General features: G+C 42.8%; 1 protein-coding gene across 1 annotated transcript; it reads left to right on the top strand.

Annotated features, from left to right (window-relative positions):
• Window positions 1-2,159: 2,159 nt before the first annotated feature.
• On the top strand, window positions 2,160-18,990 carry kcnk13a (potassium channel, subfamily K, member 13a; the record flags this gene model as incomplete). Its single annotated transcript, XM_084181503.1, has 4 exons — window positions 2,160-2,490; window positions 16,916-17,454; window positions 17,758-18,006; window positions 18,832-18,990. 4 exons carry the CDS (start codon window positions 2,160-2,162, stop codon window positions 18,988-18,990), a joined length of 1,278 nt encoding a protein of 425 aa, XP_084037629.1.
• Between the last annotated feature and the right edge of the window lie 5,442 nt (window positions 18,991-24,432).

Raw genomic sequence — 24,432 nt, 5'->3', positions numbered from 1 at the left:
CGTTGCAAATTTTTTTTACACATACATGTTATTCAATCATTGCACCCATACCGCTCGCGAGCTTCTGCGTAGCCAAGCACTAAAATAGAACTTGGTTTTATTTGTGACGCTCAACGCACTGCAAATCCCGCCTCTCCCATCTCCTCATTGGTTTTTAGGAGCATTTAACCACGTGGGTGTTGGAAAGATAAACTGAGGTCCACACTCCAGTCCAGTTGGGGATGGTAATGCACATTAAAGTTGGTTGCCAACCGCCATATACATTTCAAAGAAGAAGAAGAAGCATGAAGGAGGAGAGATTACTAGAAACAAACTCGGTTTACCCTTTTATCTGTGGATTAATTGTCGGAGTAGAGGACCTTGTGCATTTCAGGTAAAATAACAACCCAATGTTTATATCCCAGGACAAATTAGCTAGCAACAGTAAGCTAGCTAGCTAGCTAAATTGCCATAAATGTTTAATGCTTTTCAACCTGTCCCCAAATTAATATAGTTGGTTCAGAGTTAGTTTTGATATTTCAGCCTGCGTGTCCTGATCGCGTCTGGTGTGGGTGTACAAAATCAACATGCGTGCGATGGCGCACGCCCGGTCTAGTCTGCATGTTACTCATATTTAGTCTCACGTAGCCACAACTCCAAAATCACGTTGTGGTCACTCCAACTTTGGAGGTCTGGAGAATGTTGTATTTGCCGAAATGGCTAGAATGGTCCACTGGTTTCCAGAGCTACGTTTTGATTGGGATGTTACATTTCAAGAACCCTCCCCCACATGCCCGTAGAAGGGGTGCTATGTAGCCTATTATATTCGTCACTGTTTTCTGAGTCGATGAAGGCATTACAACTCTTCTACTTGAACTCTCTACAACAATAAAAAAACAGATGTTATGGCGTGTCTACCTACTGGCGATGGTAAAAGTTGAGTGTATCAAGTGTGGCCGATAGTTTTAATCAGCAATTTCCCGGCCATATTTTTTACCCCAAGGCAGGGTATTTGATTGGCTTGACTTGTTGTGAGGAGTCACTGGTTTCCACCCCTTTGTAGATACTTTCTGCCATGGACTTCACCAAGCTTTCCCGATTACATGCTGACTAGACTGGGCGCGTGCCATCGCGCGCATTTTGATTTTGTCCATCCACACCAGATGCGATCAGGACACGCAGGTTGAAATATCAAAACGAACTCTGAACCAAATATATTGATTTGTGGACGGGTCGAAACGCATGAAACATTCATGGCAATTTATCTAGCTAGTTTGCTTTTTCTAGCTAATTTGTCCTGGGATATAAACATTGGGTTGTTATTTTACCTGAAATGCACAAGGTCCTCTACTCTGACAATTAATCCACAGATAAAAGGGTAAATCTAGTTAGTTTGTAGTAATTTTTCATCCTTCAGCTGTCTTCTTCTTCGGACTTTATATGGCAGTTGGCAACCAACTTTAAAGGTGCATTACCAATACTGACTGGAGTGTGGACCTCAGTTCATCTATCAATCACCCACGTGGGTGAATGGTGCTAAAAACCAATGAGGAGATGGAAGAGGCGGGACTTGCAGCGCATCATGCATAAATAAAGTTATATTTTAGCGCCTGGGCTACGCAGACGCTTGATGACGCATGTGAGCAGTTTGGATAAAATTATATGTATGTGTAAATTCATTTAACAACTGCTCGGGCATGTAACGTGAGCAGTGTGGTCAGCCTGCTTCTCGGTGAGGCTACACATAGATAGACAGTCTAGAAATGTTTTAACAATTTCTATATCTTTGTGAAGCATTCATTCACTTGCCACTCCCTGTTGTACACAACAAGCTTCCATTCCCCCTGTCACAAGGGGATTTATAGCTGATTCAAGATGAAATTGTCAACCGTGTTACTTTATTTGGCAGTTAATAGGCATATATATATTATTAATTGTTTTACCGCTTGAGATGGAAAGACCTGTTTTTTTATGAAGTTGAACATGTGCTCTTTATGACAGAATGGTAAAATTAAGTGAAATCAAACTTTTTTTTTTTACCAAGTTACACTTCTCAAAAGGCACCGAATTGGTGGAACAACCCACATTCTGACTTATCCGGAAGGCTTTCATGTGCCTTCATCTGAGATGATGCGGAGGCTCCTTCTCCCCGGGTCCTCGGTGTCCTCTCTGCCGCCGTAATGGCGTGCAGGAGAGGCTGCTGCTGCGGTGTGGTGAACGAGGATAACGCGCGGTTTCTGATGCTGGCGGTGCTGATCGTGCTGTATCTGTTGTGCGGTGCTGCGGTGTTCTCCGCGTTGGAGCAGCCGAAGGAGAGGCAGGCGAAGGAGCAGTGGGTGCAGCGCTTCGAGAGATTCACCCAGAAGCACAACCTTAACCGGACCGACTTGGAGACATTTCTCCGGTTCTATGAGGAGGCGAACATCGCCGGTATCCGCGTGGATACACTGAGACCACGCTGGGATTTTACCGGCGCCTTCTACTTTGTCGGTACCGTGGTGTCGACCATAGGTAAGCTCAGAAACAAAGCCAGAAGGTTCAGTAAAGACTGTGCTGTATTGCAAAGAAATTCACTTTTAATCTAAATGCACCATTTGAATAATTTATAAGTGCTATGCACCAGTTTCACTTTCACGCGCAATGAAGCAGGGATGAAAATCACAAGAAAAGTTGTTTTTATGTTGCATACCTTAAAAAAATTATTCAGGAAATTAACTGCACTTCAAAAGACAGGACACTGTGACACCTTGACAAAGTGAATAACCGTATAACCCTTATATCTTCATCCCTATCAATGAGAGAGAGAAATTAATAGTGAATTGATGCCGGAAAAATGTATGGGCAGGTCTGCGATTTAATAGATAAAACAGGAAACAATCAAGGTAGATGAGCATGGTGGCATTTTGCGTACTACAAATACTCTCCTTTAGTCTACTGTAGATCACCATGCAGATAAAGGAGACAGACACAAATACATATTGGAGATATTAAATATACTTTTCTCTATGTGACAAAGAGCGTTGACGTTGGCCCTTCTCAAGAAGATGAAGTTGACCCAGTCTCAGAAATCAATGTTCAGTTAATTGGCAGCTCCTATTTCTCCGAAGTTGTCAGTCATTGCTAGCATTAAGGCAGAAGGAACATGAACATCAAATTACTGATGAAATGACTGATGACTTCAGTTTTGCCAAAAATGATATGGCTATTAATCATTCAGGTTATTTATTTTCATTGCAGATATTTATTTTCTGTGAACACCTATTATAAAAAATGTCTAGGCCATGAGTAACTTGGTCAAATATAATGTCACAGATGAACCACTAGTGGCCACCTTTGAGCACCTCCCAAGCAAGGCATTTGATTGGTTTGGTAAAAAAAAAAAAATGGTACTGATTGGCCTATGTCTCACTTAAACACTCATAAATCAAATCAAAATCAAATCAAATCAAATTGTATTTGTCACATGCGCCGAATACAACAGGTGTAGACCTTACAGTGAAATGCTTACTTACAAGCCCTTAACCAACAATGCAGTTTGGGGCAATGCAAATAGTCTGGGTAGCCATTTGATTAGATGTTCAGGAGTCTTATGGCTTGGGGGTAGAAGCTGTTTAGAAGCCTCTTGGACCTAGACTTGGCGCTCCGGTACCGCTTGCCGTACGGTAGCAGAGAGAACAGTCTATGACTAGGGTGGCTGGAGTCTTTGACAATTTTTAGGGCACCGTCTGTTATAGAGGTCCTGGATGGCAGGAAGCTTGGCCCCAGTGTTGTACTGGGCCGTATGCACTACCCTCTGTAGTGCCTTGTGGTCGGATGGCGAGCAGTTGCCATACCAGGCAGTGATGCAACCAGTCAGGATGCTCTTGATGGTGCAGCTGTAGAATTTTTTGAGGATCTGAGGACCCATGCCAAATATTTTCAGTCTCCTTAGGGGGAATAGGTTTTGTCGTGCCCTCTTCACGACTGTCTTGGTGTGCTTGGACCATGTTAGTTTGTTGGTGATGTAGACACCAAGGAACTTGAAGCACTCAACCTGCTCCACTACAGCCCCGGCGATGAGAATGTGGGCGTGCTCGGTCCTCTTGAGGGAGAGGTGGTTGTCCTGGCACCACACGACCAGGTCTCTGACCTCCTCCCTATAGGCTGTCTCGTCGTTGTCGGTGATCAGGCCTACCACTGTTGTGTCATCGGCAAACTTAATGATGGTGTTGGAGTCGTGCCTGGCCATGCATTCATGAGTGAATAGGGAGTACAGGAGGGGACTGAGCACGCACCCCTGAGGGGCCCCTGTGTTGCTGATCAGCGTGGCGGATGTGTTGTTACCTACCCTTACCACCTGGTGGCGGCCCGTTAGGAAGTCCGGGATCCAGTTGCAGAGGGAGGTGTTTAGTCCCAGGGTCCTTAGCTTAGTGATGAGCTTTGAGGGCACTATGGTGTTGAACGCTGAGCTGTAGTCAATGAATAGCATTCTCACATAGGTGTTCCTTTTGTCCAGGTGTGAAAGAGCAGTGTGGAGCGCAATAGAGATGGCATCATCTGTGGATCTGGGGGTTTCTAAGGTTTCTGGGATCATGGTGTGGATGTGAGCCATGACCAGCATTTCAAAGCACTTCATGGCTACAGATGTGAGTGATTCGGGTCGGTAGTCATTTAGGCAGGTTACCTTAGTGTTCTTGGGCACAGGGACTATGGTGGTCTGCTTGAAACATGTTGGTATTACAGACTCCGACAGGGAGAGGTTGAAAATGTCAGTGAAGACACTTGCCAGTTGGTCAGCGCATGCTCAGAGTACACGTCCTGGTAATCCATCTGGCCCTGCGTCCTTGTGAATGTTGACCTGTTTAAAGGTCTTACTCACATCGGCTACGGAGAGCGTGATCACACAGTCGTCCGGAACAGCTGATGCTCTCATGCATGTTTCAGTGTTACTTGCCTCGAAGCGAGCATAGAAGTAATTTAGCTCGTCTGGTAGGCTCGTGTCACTGGGCAGCTCGCGGCTGTGCTTCCCTTTGTAGTCTGTAATAGTTTGCGAGCCCTGCCACATCCGACGAGCGTCGGAGCCAGTGTAATGTACGATTCGATCTTAGTCCTGTATTGACACTTTGCCTGTTTGATGGTTCTTCGGAGGGCATAGCAGGATTTATTTTAAGCTTCCGGGTTAGAGTCCCGCTCCCTGAAAGCGGCAGCTCTACCCTTTAGCTCAGTGCGGATGTTGCCTGTAATCCATGGCTTCTGGTTGGGGTATGTACGTACAGTCACTGTGGGGATGACGTCATCGATGCACTTATTGATGAAGCCAGTGACTGATGTGGTGTACTCCTCAATGCCATCAGAAGAATCCCGGAACATATTCCAGTCGGAGCTAGCAAAACAGTCCTGTAGCTTAGCATATCCATTGCCCCCTTTGACATAGACTTGAAACTTTGTATGTAGGTAGGTATCTTTCCTCATGTTGAACAAATGTATCTCAAGGGCCCATAAGGTCCATCAGGATAGATTTTCCTCCATTTTGGAAATTTTGGAAAACCTTTGAAAAACATCAAAATGAAAAAAAGTGTGATGCTCTCCAAATTTGGTCTTTGGACTCATCACTCATAAAGAGTTTGAGAAAATAATGTTGATGCATTCAAATATGTCCACACTATACCAGCAGATGCATATTAGCACATACGCTAATATGCAAAAATATGCTCAAAAATCTTCTCATGAACCATAGGACCAAATGACACAACATTTGGAATGTAGGCCCATGGTAGATGTCTTAAGTTAGTGCGCTTTCACATATCTCTGTATGATCCAGATCCTAGAGCATTTGGTACCCTGATCCGCGCAATAAAGCATGTGTGAAATGCAAACGAACCCTGGCTGAAACGTATCCTGGACCTGCGTGAGTAGCGGGTCCAACATCCAGGACCAGAGTACCAGGTATTGTGACACAGCAGCGCGAGTCACACAACTTTTTGACCGTTGTAAACAAGCTAGCATGCTAAAGCCATGTGGAATGTGTCTCGCAAATCACATCCTAAACGTATTTTGTATAATTCTCACGAATGCTCCAGGAAACCAAACTAGGGAATCTAATTCCATATTTGAAAACGCCCTTAGTTTGAGAAAAGCTAAGGGATTGGCCAAAAATATGTTTAAGTTATTGATAAATCAAGAAATCCAATTTTACGTGGCCATTTATATCCTTTGTAAATCCACTCCACAATGGCCTATCAACATGAAACTGTTAAGGGTCATCAAAGACATAACCATGATGAACCATGTTAAGTTTGACATTGATATCTTAAAAAATAAGGTAACTATTAACAATTCACTTTTTTGACTAAGTAACACTAATGCTTAAAATAATCATACAAATCTCATGGGACTAAATGTCATATGCAATCCAAATTTGGTCATAATAGCCCTTAAAGATGTTGAGAAAATAACGTTGATGAATTCAAAGATGGCCACACTATACCAGTAGATGCATATTAGCACATACGCTAATATGCTAAAATAGCTAAAAATACTTCAAAAATCTTCTCATGAACCATAGGAACCTTTTTTGAGCTCCGTCCAAGCAAGTCATTTGATTTGATTTGGTTTGGTCAAAAAGAGTGGCACAGATTGGGGGTACCATTATAAGCAGTCTCAATTAAACCCTCATATCCGTTGCCACGTTTGACCTACAGACTTGAAACTTTGTATGTAGGTGTCTTTCCACATGCTGAACAATCTTGCCTCAAGGTGAAATAAGGTCTGTCAGGATAGATTTTCCTCCTCTTGGAAATTTTAACACCAAATTCGGTATGTAGGCCCATGATACATCTCTTAACTTCGTTTGAGAAAAGCGAAGGGATTGGTTAAGAGATGACTGAGTTATTGCTAAATAAGGAAATCAGATTTTACATTTAAATCCTTTGTATTTGTATTTATTATGGATCCCCATTAGCTGCTGGGGTCCAGCAAAATTAAGGCAGTTATACATTTTAAAAACATTACAATACATTCATAACAGATTTCACAACATATTAAGTGTGCAACCTCAGGCCTCTACTCTACTACCACATACAGTAGCAGTCAAAAGTTTGGACAAACTTTTCTTTATTTTTACTATTTTCTACATTGTAGAATAATAGTGAAGACATCAACATTATGAAATAACACATATGGAATCATGTAATAACCCAAAAAGTGTTAAACAAATCAAAATATATTTTAATTTGAGATTCTTCAAATAGCCACCCTTTGCCTTGATGACAGCTTTGCACACTCTTGGCATTCTCTCAACCAGCTTCATGAGGTAGTCACCTGGAATGCATTTCAATTAACAGGTGTGCCTTCTTAAAAGTTAATTTGTGGAATTTCTTTCCTTCTTAATGCGTTTGAGCAAATCAGTTGTGTTGTGACAAGGTAGTGGGGTATACAGAAGATAGCCCTATTTGGTAAAAGACCAAGTCCATATTATGGCAAGAAGAGCTTAAATAAGCAGATAAATTACAGTCCATCATTACTTTAAGACATGAAGGTCAGTCAATACGGAAAATTTCAAGAACTTTGTAAGTTTCTTCAAGTGCAGTCGCAAAAACCATCAAGTGCTATGATGAAACTGGCTCTCATGAGGACCGCCACAGGAATGGAAGACCCAGAGTTACCTCTGCTGCAGATAATAAGTTCATTAGAGTTACCAGCCTCAGAAATTGCAGCCCAAATAAATGCTTCACGGAGTTCAAGTAACAGACACATCTCAACATCAACTGTTCAGAGGGGACTGTGTGAATCAGGCCTTCGTGGTCAAATTGCTGCAAAGAAAGCACTACTAAAGGACACCAATAAGAAGAAGAGACCTGCTTGGGCCAAGAAACACGAGCAATGGACATTAGACCGGTGGAAATGTGTCCTTTGGTCTGGAGTCCAAATTTGAGATTTTTGGTTCCAACCGCCGTGTCTTTGTGAGACGTGGTGTGGGTGAACGGATGATCTCTGCATGTGTATTTCCCACAGTAAAGCATGGAGGAGGAGGTGTTATGGTGTGGGGGTGCTTTGCTGGTGACACTGTCTGTGATTTTTTTTAGAATTCAAGGCACACTTAACCAGCATGGCTACCACAGCATTCTACAGCGATACGCCATCCCATCTGGTTTGGGCTTAGTGGGACTATCATTTGTTTTTCAACAGGACAATGACCCAACACACCTCCAGGCTGTGTAAGGGCTATGACCTGGCCTCCACAATCCCCCGACCTCAACCCAATTGAGATGGTTTGGGATGAGTCGGACCGCAGAGTGAAGGAAAAGCAGCCAACAAGTGCTCAGCATATGTGGGAACTCCTTCAAGGCTGTTGGAAAAGCATTCCAGGTGAAGTTGGTAGAGCAAATGCCAAGAGTGTGCAAAGCTGTCATCAAGGCAAAGGGTGGCTATTTGAAGAATCTGAAATATAAAATATATTTTGATTTGTTTAACACTTTTTTGTTTACTACATGATTCCATATGTGTTCTTTCATAGTTTTGATGTCTTCACTATTATTCTACAATGTACAAAATAGTACAAATATAGAAAAACCCTTGAATGAGTAGGTGTGTCCAAACATTTGACTGGTAGTGTATCTATAACACGAAATCCATGTGTACATGTGTGTATAGTGCATATATGATCGTATGTTTGTATGCATGCGTCTATGTTTGTGTTGCTTCACAGTCCCCGCTGTTTCATAAGGTTGATTTGTATCTGTTTTTTAAATCTAATTTTACTGCTGGCATGAGTTACTTGATGTGGAATAGAGTTCCATGTAGTCATGGCTCTATGTAGTACTGTGCGCCTCCCATAGTCTGTTCTTGACTTGGGGACTGTGAAGAGTCCTCTGGTGGCATGTCTTTTGGGGCTTGCATGTGTGTCCGTGCTATGTGCCAGTAGTTCAAACAGACAGCTCGGTGCATTCAACATGTCAATACCTCTCACAAATACAAGTAGTAATCAAGTCAATCTCTCCTCCACTTTAAGCCAGTCGAGATTGACATGCATATTATTAATGTTAGCTCTCTGTGTACATCCAAGGGCCAGCCGTGCTGCCCTGTTCTGAGCCAATTGCAATTTTTGCAAAGTCCCTCTTTGTGGCACCTGACCACATGACTGAACAGTAGTCCAGGTGTGACAAAATTAAGGCCTGTAGGACCTGCCTTGTTGATAGTGCTGTTAAGAATGCAGAGCAGCACTTTATTATAGACAGACTTCTCCCCATTTTAGCTACTGTTGTATCAATATGTTTTGACCATGACAATTTACAATCCAGGGTTACTCCAAGCAATTTAGTCTCCTCAACTTGCTCAATTTCCACATTATTCATTACAAGATTTAGTTGAGGTTTAGGGTTTAGTAAATTATTTGTCCCAAATACAATGCTTTTAGTTTTTGAAATATTTAGGACTAACTTATTCCTTGCCACCCATTCTGTAACTAACTGCAGCTCTTTGTTAAGTGTTGCTTTCATTTCAGTCGCTGTGGTAGCTGACGTGTATAGTGTTGAGTCATCCACATACATAGACACACTGGCTTTACTCAAAGCCAGTTGCATGTCGTTAGTAAAGATTGAAAAATGTAAGGGGCCTAGACAGCTGCCCTGGGGATTCCTGATTCTACCTGGATTTTGTTGGAGAGACTTCCATTAAAGAACACCCTCTGTGTTCTGTTAGACAGGTAACTCTTTATCCATAATATAGCAGGGGGTGTAAAGCCATGGCACAAACGTTTTTCCAGCAACAGACTATGATCGATAATGTCAAAAGCCGCACTGAAGTCTAACAAAACAGCCCCCACAATATTTTTATCATCAATTTCTCCCAGCCAATCATCAGTCATTTGTGTCTGTGCTGTGCTTGTTGAATGTCCTTCCCTATAAGCGTGCTGAAAGTCTGTTGTCAATTTGTTTAGTGTAAAATAGGATTTTATATGGTCAAAAACACTTTTTCCCAAAAGTTTACTAAGGGTTGGTAACAGGATGATTGGTCAGCTATTTGAGCCAATTAAGGGTTTTTTACTATTCTTAGGTAGGGGAATAACTTTTGCTTCCCTCCAGGACTGAGGGCACACACTTTCCAGTAGGCTTAAATTGAAGATATGGCAAATAGGAGTGGCAATATTGTCCGCTATCATCCTCAGTAATTTTCCATCCAAGTTGTCAGACCACGGTGGCTTGTTATTGTTGATCGACAATAATACTTTTTTCACCTCTTCCACACTTACTTTACGGAATTCGAAATTACAATGTTTGTCTTTCATAATCTGGTCAGATATACTTGGATGTGTAGTGTCAGCATTTGTTGCTGGCATGTCATGCCTAAATTTGCTAATCTTGCCAATGAAAAAGTCATTAAAGTAGTTGGCAATATCAGTGGGTTTTGTGATGAATGAGCCATCTGATTCAATGAATGATGGAGCGGAGTTTGCCTTTTTGCCCAACATTTCATTTAATGTGCTCCAAAGCTCCACAATTGCCTATCAACTTGAGTTTTTAGGGTCATCAGACATTACCATGATGAACCATGTTAAGTTTTAAATATACAGTATATCTTAAAAAAGAATGAAACTATTAACAATTCACTTTTTTGACAATGTAACACTTTTTTGACAAAATAATCTTAAAAAATCTTCTCATGGACTAAAAGTCAGATGCACTCCAAATGTAGTTTTTGGACTCATCACAATAGTCCCTAATATACACTGCTTTCGGAAAGTATTCAGACCCCTTGACTTTTTCCACATTTTGTTACGTTTCAGCCTTGTTCTAAAATGGAGAAAAAAAATCCTCATCGATCTACAGACAATACCCCATAATGACAAAGCGAAAACAGATTTTTGGAAATGTATTAAAAAAACTAAACAGAAATACCTTATTTACATAAGTACTCAGACCCTTTGCTATGAGACTTGAAATTGAGCTCTGGTGCATCCTGTTTCCATTGATCATCCTTGAGATGTTTCTACAACTTGATTGGAGTCCACCTGTGGTAAATTCAATTGATTGGATATGATTTGCAAAGGCACACCTCTGTCTATATAAGGTCCCACAGTTGACAGTGCATATCAGAGCAAAAGTCAAGCCATGGGGTCGAAGGAATTGTCCTTGGAGCTCCGAGACAGGATTGTGTTGAGGCACAGATCTGGAGAAGGGTACCAAAACATTTCTGCAGCATTGAAGGTCCTCAAGAACACAGTGGCCTCCATCATTCTTAAATGGAAGAAGTTTGGAACCACCTAGACTCTTCCTAGAGCTGGCCACCCGGACAAACTGAGCAATTGGGAGAGAAGGGCCTTGGTCAGGGAGGTGACCAAGAACCAGATGGTCACTCTGACAGAACTCCAGAGTTCCTTTGTGGAGATGGGAGAACCTTCCAGAAGAACAACCATCTCTGCAGCGCTCCACCAATCAGGCCTTTATGGTAGAGTGGCCAGACGGAAGCCACTCCCAATAAAAGGCACATGACAGCCCGCTTGGAGTTTGCCAAAAGGCACCTAAAGACTCACAGACCATGAGAAACAAGATTCTCTGGTCTGATGAAACCAAGATTGAACCCTCCACCTCCAAATCGATCCCGCTCCAGAGTACAGGCCTCGGTGTAACGCTCATTCCTTTCACGATAAACGCGAATCTGACCATCACCCCTGGTGAGACAAAACCGCGACTCGTCAGTGAAGAGCACTTTTTGCCAGTCCTGTCTGGTCCAGCGACGGTGGGTTTGTGTCCATAGGCGATGTTGTTGCCGGTGATGTCTGGTGAGGACCTGCCTTACAACAGGCCTACAAGCCCTCTAGTCCAGCCTCTCTCAGCCTATTGTGGACAGTCTGAGCACTGATGGAGGGATTGTGCGTTCCTGGTGTAACTCGGGCAGTTGTTGTTGCCATCCTGTACCTGTCCCGCAGGTGTGATGTTCGGATGTACCGATCCTGTGCAGGTGTTGCTACACGTGGTCTGCCACTGCGAGGACGATCAGCTGTCCGTCCTGTCTCCCTGTAGCGCTGTCTTAGGCGTCTCACAGTACGGACATTGCAATTTATTGCCCTGGCCACATCTGCAGTCCTCATGCCTCCTTGCAGCATGCCTAAGGCACGTTCACGCAGATGAGCAGGGACCCTGGGCATCTTTCTTTTGGTGTTTTTCAGAGTCAGTAGAAAGGCCTCTTTAGTGACCTAAGTTTTCATAACTGTGACCTTAATTGCCTACTGTCTGTAAGCTGTTAGTGTCTTAACGACCGTTCCACAGCTGCATGTTCATTAATTGTTTATGGTTCATTGAACAAGCATGGGAAACAGTGTTTAAACCCTTTACAATGAAGATCTGTGAAGTTATTTGGATTTTTACGAATTAACTTTGAAAGACAGGGTCCTTTTTTGCTGAGTTTATATGTCCTTAGAAGCTGTGTGAATATAAAGTCACTTCAACCTTAGATGTCTGCATCAGACCATTTGTTGGCACAATAGATGTAATTGGCACCAGTGACATCTATAGGATACTAGATTTTTTCACAAATCTTAGCTTAAACCATTTGTCAAATTGACCTCAGAATTTGTATATAAGCTCAATACATTAAGTAATGACCTTATGAATGATTACCTGCTGCATTCAAAGACCAACCTACAGCACTAGACTAAACTTCACTAGTGTCATCCTTGTGGTATTGAGAGAAACATGTTAATGCTTTCACTGATTGCACATAAAGGAAGATAGTTCCTACATGATAGAGTTTTTGCTTTATCTAACTGATCTTGTGTCCTTTCTGTCATCCTGTGAACCCTGTTCATTTCTGCTCGCAGCTATATATTCTTGTTTTTTTTCTTGTTTCCAGTAGGCTGTCAACCATTACAAATCAGATACTGTTGAGCACTTTGCCTCCCTCCTGGCGTCCATATTTCCTTTACTGAGAGTGTGTAACACAAATACAGTATATAACCTATGGGCAGCGGACGATACAGCCTGAGGTTTGAAGTTGAGTACATGATGCTCATATAGCACATGATGATGCTCAAAGGCTGTTTGCGCAGTATGGGGTAACCCCCCCAGGCTAGCCCCACTATGCAGACAGACACCTCATGCATTCTTAATGATATGTTTCAAGGGAAACCAAACTTTATTAAACATACCACTCTTTTCTGAACACTGAGGTTTAGTGAGAATGACAACAAGCTTCTTCTCTCTCTCCCCATGGTCAAGGCTGAAATAAATATCATACTGTGGTGTGGGGTCTTGTCATACTCAATCTTATTTATTAGATTTGTCAATAAAACAATTTTTTCTGAGACCTGACAAAACAATGTAAAACTAAAATAATAAAGTTGTTTTATGCAGTGAAATGTGTTGTTTTACAGGGTCAGCCATAGTAGTACGGCGGCCTGGAGCAAATTAGGGTTAAGTGCCTTGCTCAAGGGCACATCGACAGATTTTTCACTTTGTTGGCTCAGGTATTCGAACCAGCGACCTTTCGGTTACTGGCCCAACTCTCAAACCGATAGGCTACCTTTCGCCCTCAACTGTATATAAATTACATGTTTTTTTGGTGTGGAGGGAGAATATTATGCTAATGGTTTGAAAAAGTATTTTTCAGAGACCACGGGCTATTTGAAAGGTTATAGGGTAAAGGCTATAGGATATAGACAAGTTTACGCGCTGTATCCCGGGTGGCGCCATAACTCTACACAAATGCATTTCATTTCCGCCGGAAGTTGTTTGCACAACGTCTGCCGGTGTAAACACAGCGATGTCGACGCTAGCTTGGGAACACGGTTCTACTACTTTGACTGGAGAAAAGGCTACTACATGCAGGTACAAATTGGGATGCACTGCACAGGGCTTCAGCACTCCAAGTTGGTGATCTGGAACAAAACTGAGCACCTAGAAATCGAAGTACCCTACGACCAAGGCTTTGTCCAGGGGCATATCATAAGGCTGCGCACATTCTACTTTGCCCACATGCTCCCGAAAAATTGTTGATGATTTTGTTGAGGGAAGGTTACAGTTCTGCAGTAAATATTTCAGCATTTTAAAACCAAAATAAACTGCCTTATTTAGGTCATGCCCACAGGAGCCAACAGATGTCCATTGTTTACATGATCTCTTTATGCTGTGCAATATATCAGTGTGCCTACTGTTTGAGTGAAAATAAAGTTTGATGTAATTTCAATCCTTAGAGTGCTACAATTTATTTTAACACAGTTCATAATTCATAGTAAGCTCATACTGTACATAAATAACACTGGATTAATTAATTGTTTTGAGGAAACTAAACAAATGGCTTCAACAAGAAAGATTGCGTGTTTAATCTTAACAGGTATTAAAAAGTAAAATACAAAAGCAGCCCACACAATTACATCACTATGAAAATATTCATATATAATATTAAAAAATACAATGCACGCAGTATTTGTTGTGTTTATCTGTATTTAATGAACAACATGGCTGGGTGTTGGTAGACAGGGACACAGGGCAAGATTATAAACCTCACTGATCAGTGGACTCTTCAGGTTAACTAGGCCAGCACAGATGGTTAAGATGTTGTCCAGTTTCGGTGCCATGCTGATGGGAACAGTCTGGGATAAAATCTTAAACACCTTCAGTCTCTGGATTGCTCTTTCCACATGTATGCGGACATTGGCTACTCGCCTGGTGCGTGTCGTCTCCTCATTGGTCAACTGATTGCGCCTGTAGGTGAAAGCAGGGATGTTCAAACTGACCCTTCTCTCATCAAGCAAGTCTCGAATGGTGAACCCACGGTCCGCCATGACCTCATCACCAGCCCTCAGATAGTCTAGGAACCCACTGTCCATGGTGATAAACTTATCGCTGCTTCTGCCAGCATAGGCATCAGATATAAACATGATTAGCCCATTAGGGGCCACAGCGACGAGATATTTCACAGTGTTGCGTGATTTATACTGGCTGAAAGTGTCACTCCTTGAGTCGTGGTTTGTGGCTCTCTGCATGGCACTTTCGGCACAGTCAATGATGCAGGTGGTTCGAGGGTAGTTCCTCTGAAACGACAAGGGCATGGTGGCACGAATGGTCTCTCTTGGAAGCCAGGGGATCAGGACTTTGAACTGTTCACCCATCACGTCAATCCAGTGACAAATCACAATGCTTGCCATGGATGTAGACACATTGAAGCGGTGAGCAATATCTCCTAATATTAGGTTTAGTTTTAGTTTCATCAACGTCATAAGTATTTGGTCAACAACAGGAAGGGTAATTGATGGCTTACTGAAAGGCAACAACACCGTCACCAGGGTGAAGAATTGAACCATAAGCACTCCTGTATACAGCCGGGACCTAGCATCATCAATGACCGTGGTGCTGGTCACAGTAGGACCCATTTCTGCCTCGCACTGTGTGGCCTTGTCTACTTTAACAGACTGTGTTGTTGAACAGTAAATGTGATCAATATGTGACGGATCCTCCCATTGGGTCTGGGCATCTCAAAATTTTGGTGTAGCAGGCTCGGCCTCACAGACAGGCTGACAGGTTTCTGGAGCATCTAAAAAGGGGAAGAGAAAACATGGATGGAGCAAAATTAATGCAGGCATAGAGTCCTCTCACTACAAACATCACAATGGAAAAATGTGTACTACAACATTGCACTCACACGCACACACACAATCATCATCACAACAGCCTGCCACCTTGCATTGTATTTATGATGTAGACTAAGGCACACGCAGGCAGGCACACACACACACACACACACACAATTAATGATGTAGCTATCGTGGGCATTGTTTGTCCCATCTCCAAAACAATCAACTGCCTTAGCAAAATACCGGTAGCAACGTTAATGTATGACAACTTCTTCATAATTAACAGTATTGTCAGCTTCATAGCTAAAGTTGCTGAACTTACCCTCAGATTCAAGTCTGCGTTTCTTTATCTGGGGGGAGGCAGTGGTCCGCTGGGTGAGTTGACGCCTCTTTGGCTGGGGAGGGCGATTGTATCCCAACCACAACTCTGGGAAAGGATTATCCTTGGTAGGTTTTTGGTCAACAAAGTGATAGGAACAAACAAAAACGTTGAGGGGTGGTTTCTTTAGATTCAATGCCTTCAGCCAGGTCCTTGATTCCGAGTCGGTATCAGGCTTGCGAAAAAATTTAAACAATGGAGCGCATGGACATTGCCTCTTTGTAGCTGGTTTGTGGTCGTAGCACTCTCTATCTAACCACTCGTTCAGGTGCTTTCTCAAGTTTTTGCAACCAACTACCGCACACGTCGTTCCCGAACCACTTTTCTTCATGTTGTAATTGTAATTTTTATATCCTCTTTGTCACTGCGATATCAGTGCTTTGTCGGCACAACGGAGCTAGCTAGCAAAACAAACCCAGCCCGGCAGAACGGAAGTGGATTGCATCGACGGGAGGAGTTCAGGAAGTAGAGCGGAAACGGCTCAAAAACGTATACCTCCGTCGATATCAATAAGAGAATGAAACGTTAGACACACAAACAGAAGCCAATAAAGGCAGTGCTAGCATAGTATAGCTAGCATCTCCTTTCCCTCTCCTCCAGTAGTCTCAAGCCTGTTCTTCAGCCCTGGCTCTCTTTCTTTTTAAAAGGATGAGTTCTTAGGGATGTATCTTTTCATCTCTGAGGAGCACATCTGTGAGAATGGTCATGAAAAACCCATTCGCTAAATTAGCATTGAACTCAATGGGACGGAGGAGTGTAGCGATGGAGAGAGAGATGCCAAGAAAAGGTATTGTCACCTATGGCAACCTGGTTTACTTTCTTCTCCTTAGAAGTGTACGAGGGATGAGGGGGTGGGCATTAACAGACAGGGAGAGTAAGGTAATTATGATGAATGAACCTTCACCATTTTAATTTCTCTCCTGAACATCTACCTTTTCTCTCTCCCTCCATCTCCCCTTCCCTCCATACCTCTCTGTTCTCCTCCACCCCTCCCCCCTCTCTCTGGTCAGGATTTGGCATGACCACCCCGACAACGGTCAGCGGCAAAGTCTTCCTCATCTTCTACGGCCTGATCGGCTGCGCCTCCACCATCCTCTTCTTCAACCTCTTCCTGGAGCGCATCATCACCGTGCTCGCCTTCGTGCTCAAGTCATGCCACGCGCTGCAGCGCCGGCGCCAGGGCGTCATGCCTCACGATGGCCCTAGGGGGACGCCACCGCCAGGACCCAGAGATAGAGACAGGGACAGTCTGGCTGGATGGAAGCCTTCAGTGTACTGCGTGATGCTGATTCTCTGTGTAGCCGCTGTAGTGATCTCCTGCTGTGCCTCGGCCATGTATTCAGCGGTGGAGGGGTGGGGCTATCTGGACTCGCTGTACTTCTGTTTTGTGGCGTTTAGCACCATCGGGTTCGGGGACATGGTAAGCAGCCAGAGGGTTACGTACGACGGGAACCAGATAGCCTACAGACTGGGGAACTTCCTGTTTATATTGATGGGTGTCTGCTGTATCTACTCGCTGTTCAACATCATATCCATTGTCATCAAGCAGGTGATGATTTTCTGTTTTATTTATGTGTGTTTGTTTTATGAGCAGTTGTGGTTGCACGCATGCACGGACACACATTGTGGGAGATGGCGTGCGTTCACTCTCTCTTTACTCTGTCCTTTCCTATTGGCTATCCCTCTCTTGCTCTTCCTCCTCTCTTTCACACACACACACACACACACACACACACACACACACACACACACACACACTCTCCAGCCTCTTTCTCTAGGTATGTGAGTTTTTTACCAGAGCACTATTATTAATAATGTCACAGAATTTCAATGTTTCCCAAAACTCAAGCAGACTCTCAACTGGTTGCTGAGAAAGCTGGATATCTTCTGCTGCCGAGGCCGCTGCTGCCCCGCCGGGATCGCGAAGGGATTGCACCTGCGCCGGAATGCCGTGATGCCCAGCGGCACTGGACACGGACACTCACGGGCGCGGCGGACTGTCTCCATAGAAACGGACGCGTTGAACGAGAGTGAGACTGATGGAGGACGGCGGATGTCGGGGGAGATGATCTCCATGAGGGACTTCCTGGCTGCCAATAAGGTTAGAGCATCGCCGGGTAAAAAGCACGTTAAAAGTTCACTCTGTCACTTTCATCTCTAGTCAAAAGTGTTGCCCCTGCACTTTTATAAATTGAGGGCATGGGTCTTTGGCATGTTTTGACTGTATTTACAGTATCTAGTACCCGGTGTGGCCAATAGGGTTAGGGACCAATTGAAATCAGCGTTTCAGACTGCACCTGATCTATGTTTCTTAGTGCTGTCATTCAATATGGAATGTGTGATCTGTTGTCTGTATTGTTGGAAATATATTTGTGTATATCCTTTTGGTAAGCAAGCAGTTTGGAGATGCAAATTCTGCGCTAATTTAACTGTGCAAAGGGACAGTAAAATCTGGTAACACTTAAAGGTACACTCGGTGAGATGACGTTGCATGCACAAAGTAAACACAATATCGGCTCGATTCAGTCCGTAGCGAGGAAGATCTACGTTGTTGCACGATTGACATTTAAAGGCAATGTTACCACGTTCACGAAGACTGCATACATGGTAAACGCTGCATATGTCGGCTCAATTGAAAATGACCTTTAAATGTAAACCGGGCTACAACACAGATCTTCTGCGCTATGGATTGAATCGAGCCCTAAGAAGCGTTGAAGCGAACCCTTACACATGTGCACATACTCTGTGGGACTGTGTGTGAGGGCAAAGTCTTGCATCACGCTCATCTCAATATCTGCGGTGCTGCTACCTTTTAAAGCCTGCAGGTATGCTTCATATCTTGTTATAAACATGTAGGAGCCTTTATAATGTATTATCGTTGATCTAGTTATGAAAGTGTCATGGGAACCTATGCTCGTCTCTCCAGGTGAACCTGGCCCTGATGGAGAAGCAGCTGTCGGAGGCAGCAATCAATGGGATCCCTCGGCCTTCCGTCTCCAACCAAAACAGACAGAATGGTTTCTCTGGAGGAGTAGGGGCGCTGGGCATCATGAACAACAGGCTGGCTGAGACCAGTGTGGACTGATGACTGGTTACCGTCATTATGTAGGATTACTTCACACCATACAGAGAATGATCAAAGCAGAAGTCATAAACTATGAAAATATACGCTACTATGTCTCTCAAAGCCATGTGTTGACGTCTCAAGGACATGTGATCCGAGAGACAAAGTGGACACCAAGTGCTCACTGAAGGAGGGATTCCAAAAATCTGGTTTGGGTCGGGTCCAAAATCTTTACATAGGTCACAGTTTTGGAACCATTGCTGTAGCCCACTGAACATGATCCATAGAGACACTGTACACTGTAGAGAAAACAACTACAATAAGAATATTAGAAAACATCATATGGAGTCTCAAAGAGCAGACCTCATCAGAGCTTTACATAGCGTGATAATGACTCATCGTTTATCAGCAATGTGTGGCACTCCTCGTGATGCATGGCAGCCATTTTGTGCCAGAATGTTCAGTGACCGCGACACATCAGCCATTGTGGTGGAGATGTTAGGGGTTATGACGCCAAATGGTCTTGTCCATGATCATGTTTGCCTTTCCCTTATTGATCTTTGTACAGTATTTGTTATTGACAGCTCATGTTTGTTTGTTTTTGTAGGAGACAGATCATGCTTTTATGCTTGAATAGGTGCTCAGAAGTTGAAATCAGTTGTCAAATGCATAAAGATCTTGATTGATGAACTCCCCTTCACTCTGCTATAAAAATCTTCAAGATATTACACTATATTTTAAATACTGTTCCAAAAATGTTATAAACTACAAGGAAAACACTACTGATACATTTGATTGATTATAAAAGTGCTAGCTGTCATTTCTCTGTAACAGAGTAGTACTTACTCTCTTTGGGTTTTTTAAAAAATTATTAAGAAAAATTTAGAGAGAAAAATGACCAATATCTTAAAATCTATTATTTGAAATAGCACATACTAATTTGAACCTTACCCAACACCTTTCAATAGAGTTCAAAAGGAGACATTTGCAATGTGTCAGGATAAACGGAAATCAATTACAGTATGCAGGCATATAAACAGAATTTCTATGTAAATTGCATTTATGTCAGCGCTCCACTTCTCCTTGGAGGAAATCATTATTAAAGAGCCCCAGTGTCTTTTGAAGGTAGAACTTAATGTACATGTGACTCTGAATTGCTAATCGGACAGCTGTTGTTTGTAGCTGGAGAACGTGTTTGTGTGTGTGTGTGTGTGTGTGTGTGTGTGGGGTGGTCTGGAGCGGAGACATGGAGTCACCACACACACCTGAATAATGGATGATGCAGGGCATCAAAAGACCTTTTCTTCTTCCCCACGCTATTTTTTTTTATTTTCCTCTCTCCGGTTGATCTTCTTTGAATTTGTGTCGGGGAAGTTTGCCACTTTAAATCAGGGGACTCCTGAGTCACGACATAACGCACGGCGTCGGTGACACTGTCGAGTGCAGGGTTTGGAGCCTTGTTTTACATAAAAAGCGTTTATAATATCGTCTTCCCAGCTCTCCCTGTTGCAGTCCCTGTGCGCTACTTGAAACGATGCAAGAAATCACTGTAACAGTGTGTTAAAAGAATGTAAACAGAGCAATGTGTTAGGATTTAATGAGAATGAAAGGGATTGTATAAACATGATGTTGAGATAGACATTTGAATTGACTGGTTATTTTCTTTGAGTGTTTTAACGTTAGTTTATGTTATGATCATATTGCACATTATGTCAGCAGTGTATAGGCCTCTTTTCTGGAGGGGCTTGCAACCTTCTGGCAATGCATTCTCATAATCTGTCACTGCTATAATTTAAGGTTTCTATTTGTATTATTATTTTAAACTTTGTAAGAGCACATTGTTTCTTATGATGTGGCAGTTGGCACTTCACTGGAGGCAGCGAAAAACATCAAACAGGTTTATGTTGCCGCTGTCAAACAGTTCGCCCTACTAATACACAAAGATTAATACTTCATAAAATGTATCATACCCAAATTAACATCAGGGATAAACCGTTTCTCTCAAGCCCTCAAACTTTTTAAATTAGTTTGTGTGGGAAAAGTGTATTTTCTCAACAGGATAGACCCGAGGGAAAGCAGCTGGTACATAATACACACACATTCAGGTGTGAAAGATGATGCTTTATGTTGCCATGGCAACCACCCAGCGTAGATAATAGAGAGCAATTATAGTAATGGCATCTTCTTGTAGGCACTAACTCCGCCATGGTTCGTTGAACAAAGCCTATTGGACATTTTCGTTTTCTGTGGTAAACACAGGCTTGGGAGATCTTGTACATTTTGTTCTATAAGGTCATCTTCATCAGCTAACCTCACTTTTTGTGAATTGTGAAGGATTTATGTAATTTAAAAAACAAGGCACACAAAGGCTTTATAATTCATAAAGGTCATGTTAACTGATATTATCTCATAGAACAAAATGTATAAGATCTCATAAGCCTGTGTTAACCTTGGCCTAGATTCAATCTGATCAAGCTTTAACCACGATAGCGGACACCCGGGGGTGTGTTCGTAAATTCAATCTGGAGTGCCAGAGTGCGCTCTGGGCGTTCGTAAATTCAGAGCGTTGTCAGATTGTCCGTTCATAAATTCAGAGCGCACACACTGGACGCTCTAGCCGAGGAGTAGCGTTGATCCGAGCGTTCTGACCTCACAACGGCAGTCAAGCTAACTGGCTAACGTTGGCACGCTTGCTAGCTACTTCCAGACACAAATGAGAGAACACCTCACTCTGACTATTTTACTCGCTCTAGCGGAGCTGGTTCGGCTGCTTTCATGTGAGTGTTGGTGACTGTAACTGTGCTGCTGGCAACAATTTAATTACGCTTCTTTGCCGACTTTTACTGACACAGGCCATTTTCAACGGGTGTTGAGCGTCCATAAATGAATCAGTTATTCTGCGCTCTGGCACACTCAGACGAGACTGCTCTGAAATCGGAGTAGATAGCCAGAGTAAATTTACGAACGCACCCCCGCATAGCTGACGTTTTGGCGGTGTCGGAAATGGAACTGCATTCAAATCGGTGAGCAGCTGCTCTTGCAATCATTGTCAGGAAGCCACACCTGCCTCACTAGCATTTAGAACGAGAAAATGTAGGCTATATAGAAATAATTGCGCTCAAATTGAAAAATCATTCAACGAAATGAGGATTTCTCTCATCCTAATTGAGGTGAAGATTACATCTCACATTCCAGTGTTTGAACTTGTAAACAACGCTGCATGGGGTTTCTGTTAATGCTCTGTGCAGCCAATGGCAATGTCTGCTTTAGGTATAATGGCAGGAGCCACTTGTGGATTTGACAGCTCTAAAGCAGTTCCAGCTCAGACACCATCAAAACAACCGCAATGCGGATGTTGGCTGAAGCGGATCTGATTGAATAGAGCCCTTTATTTTCTGCGTTTATTCCAAAACCCAATTCTTTCCCCATTCACTTTGCCCATAGGAATGGCTGAACGAACCGGATGTAAATCATTTCCGTTTTTTAGGACTACAAGCTGGCGAGCTCTATACAAATCCAGCCCATGTCCGAATCTCCAGCCATAGATTGCACAACATATCCCTGCAAAAATCCTTGGTGGATCTGATAAAATCTGATGTCAGAGACAAGTGAACATCCACAGACTTCCGATTCTGGTATAGCCTACCTGTGTATCACAGAGGCAAAGCTGATACTGATTTATGCGTTGTTGTTCTTTGGAAATATTGTCCCACATGCCTGTAATGTATGGAGCATCAGCTATATAAACATGAGCACGTACACAAACACACCTTGTGTGAAATTTATAAAATTGCTTCTGGGCTCTATTCAATCCATATAGCGGAAATTCAGGATTACAACATGATTTTAATTTAAAGGCAACGTTCCCATGTTAGCGGGGACTGCATTCATGCTAAACATTGCATGTCAGCTCAATCGGAAATTACCTTTACATTTCTAGCATGCAATCTGTAAAACTCCAGCGATACAGATTGAATAGAGCCCTAAATCTAGTTTAAAAAAAGTGTATATTCATATTGCAATAGGTTTTTCATGGATTGTCAGAGACACCTCAAACCAAGTGTAAACCAGTAGCCTATTATTATAGCAATAATATGGTGGTGGTTTGTGACACTTTTCCTGATGCATAAAGCACTTTACATTGTATGGAGGGGAACCAATGACTATAGGGGCAATCTCAGTTTAGATATCTTGGACAGTTTGTTTTAAATACCTTTTATTATTGTTAAAAGAGCCATGATTCAGTGAGTGCCGTGCTGTGCCCATTGTGAACACTGCATGTTAGGTAGCATTGTAGGATCCACATTGTTAGCACTGTAATCATTACATAGAATAATTGACACACAAAACAGGATTTAAAAGTTAAACTTCAAATTAATAAAACCCAATAGAAGACTTGTGCAGCTGAAATTATACTGAACAAAAATATAAACGCAACATGTAAAGTTTTGGTCCCATGTTTCATGATCTGAAATAAAAGATCCCAGGAATGTTCCATACGCATAAAAAGCTTATTTCTCTCAAATGTTGGGCACAAATTTGTTTACATCCCTGTCAGTGAGCATTTATCCTTTGCCAAGATAATCCATCCACCTGACAGGTGTGGCATCTCAAGAAGCTGATTAAACAGCATGATCCTTACACAGGTACACCTTGTGCTGGGGACAATAAAAGGCCACTCTAAAATGTGCACTTGTCACACAATGCCACATATGTCTCAAGTTTTGAGGAATCGTGCAATTGGCATGCTGACTGCAGGAATGTCCACCAGAGCTGTTGCCAAATAATTGAATGTTCTTTTCTCTACCATAAGCCATCGTTTTAGAGAATTTTGCAGTAGGTCCAACTGACCTCACAACCGCAGACCACGTGTAACCACGCCAGCCCAGGACCTCCAAATCCGGCTTCTTCACCTGCGGGATCGTCTGAGACCAGCCACCCGGACAGCTGATGAAAAAATGAGTTTTTATGTCTGTAATAAAGCCCTTTTGTGGGGAAAAACTCATTCTTATTGGCTGGGCCTGGCTCCCTAGTGGGTGGGCCTATTCCCTCCCAGGCCCACCCATGGCTGCGCCCCTGCCCAGTCATGTGAAAACCATAGATTAGGGCCTAAATAATTTATTTCAACTAACTAATTTCCTTATATGAACTGTAACTCAGTAAAATCATTGAAATTGTTTGTTTATATTTTTGTTGAGTATAAATCAATGATTTAGGAGAAAAGGCAGCGAGAGTCTGATAGATCAGTATTTTACTTGGTTGTCCAGCTAATCACTTCCTGTCCAGTCCTGTCCAGTCCTGTCTTACAAATTTTGACTAACAGAAAGTAGCTCAAATGGGCTGTTATCCTTCAGACTTTTCTCGCGATCCTTTGTTAATATTGGAAAATATGAAAGGCTACTGAAAGACATTTCAAACACTGATTACACTGCCTTGATGATAGGCTGATCAAAATCTATGGAT

The sequence above is a fragment of the Coregonus lavaretus genome (genome assembly GCF_964263955.1).
Source record: "Coregonus lavaretus genome assembly, chromosome: 18".
NCBI lineage: Eukaryota > Metazoa > Chordata > Actinopteri > Salmoniformes > Salmonidae > Coregonus > Coregonus lavaretus.
Note: the sequence above shows the minus strand (reverse complement) of the source record. Positions and strands in the feature narration are given on the sequence as shown.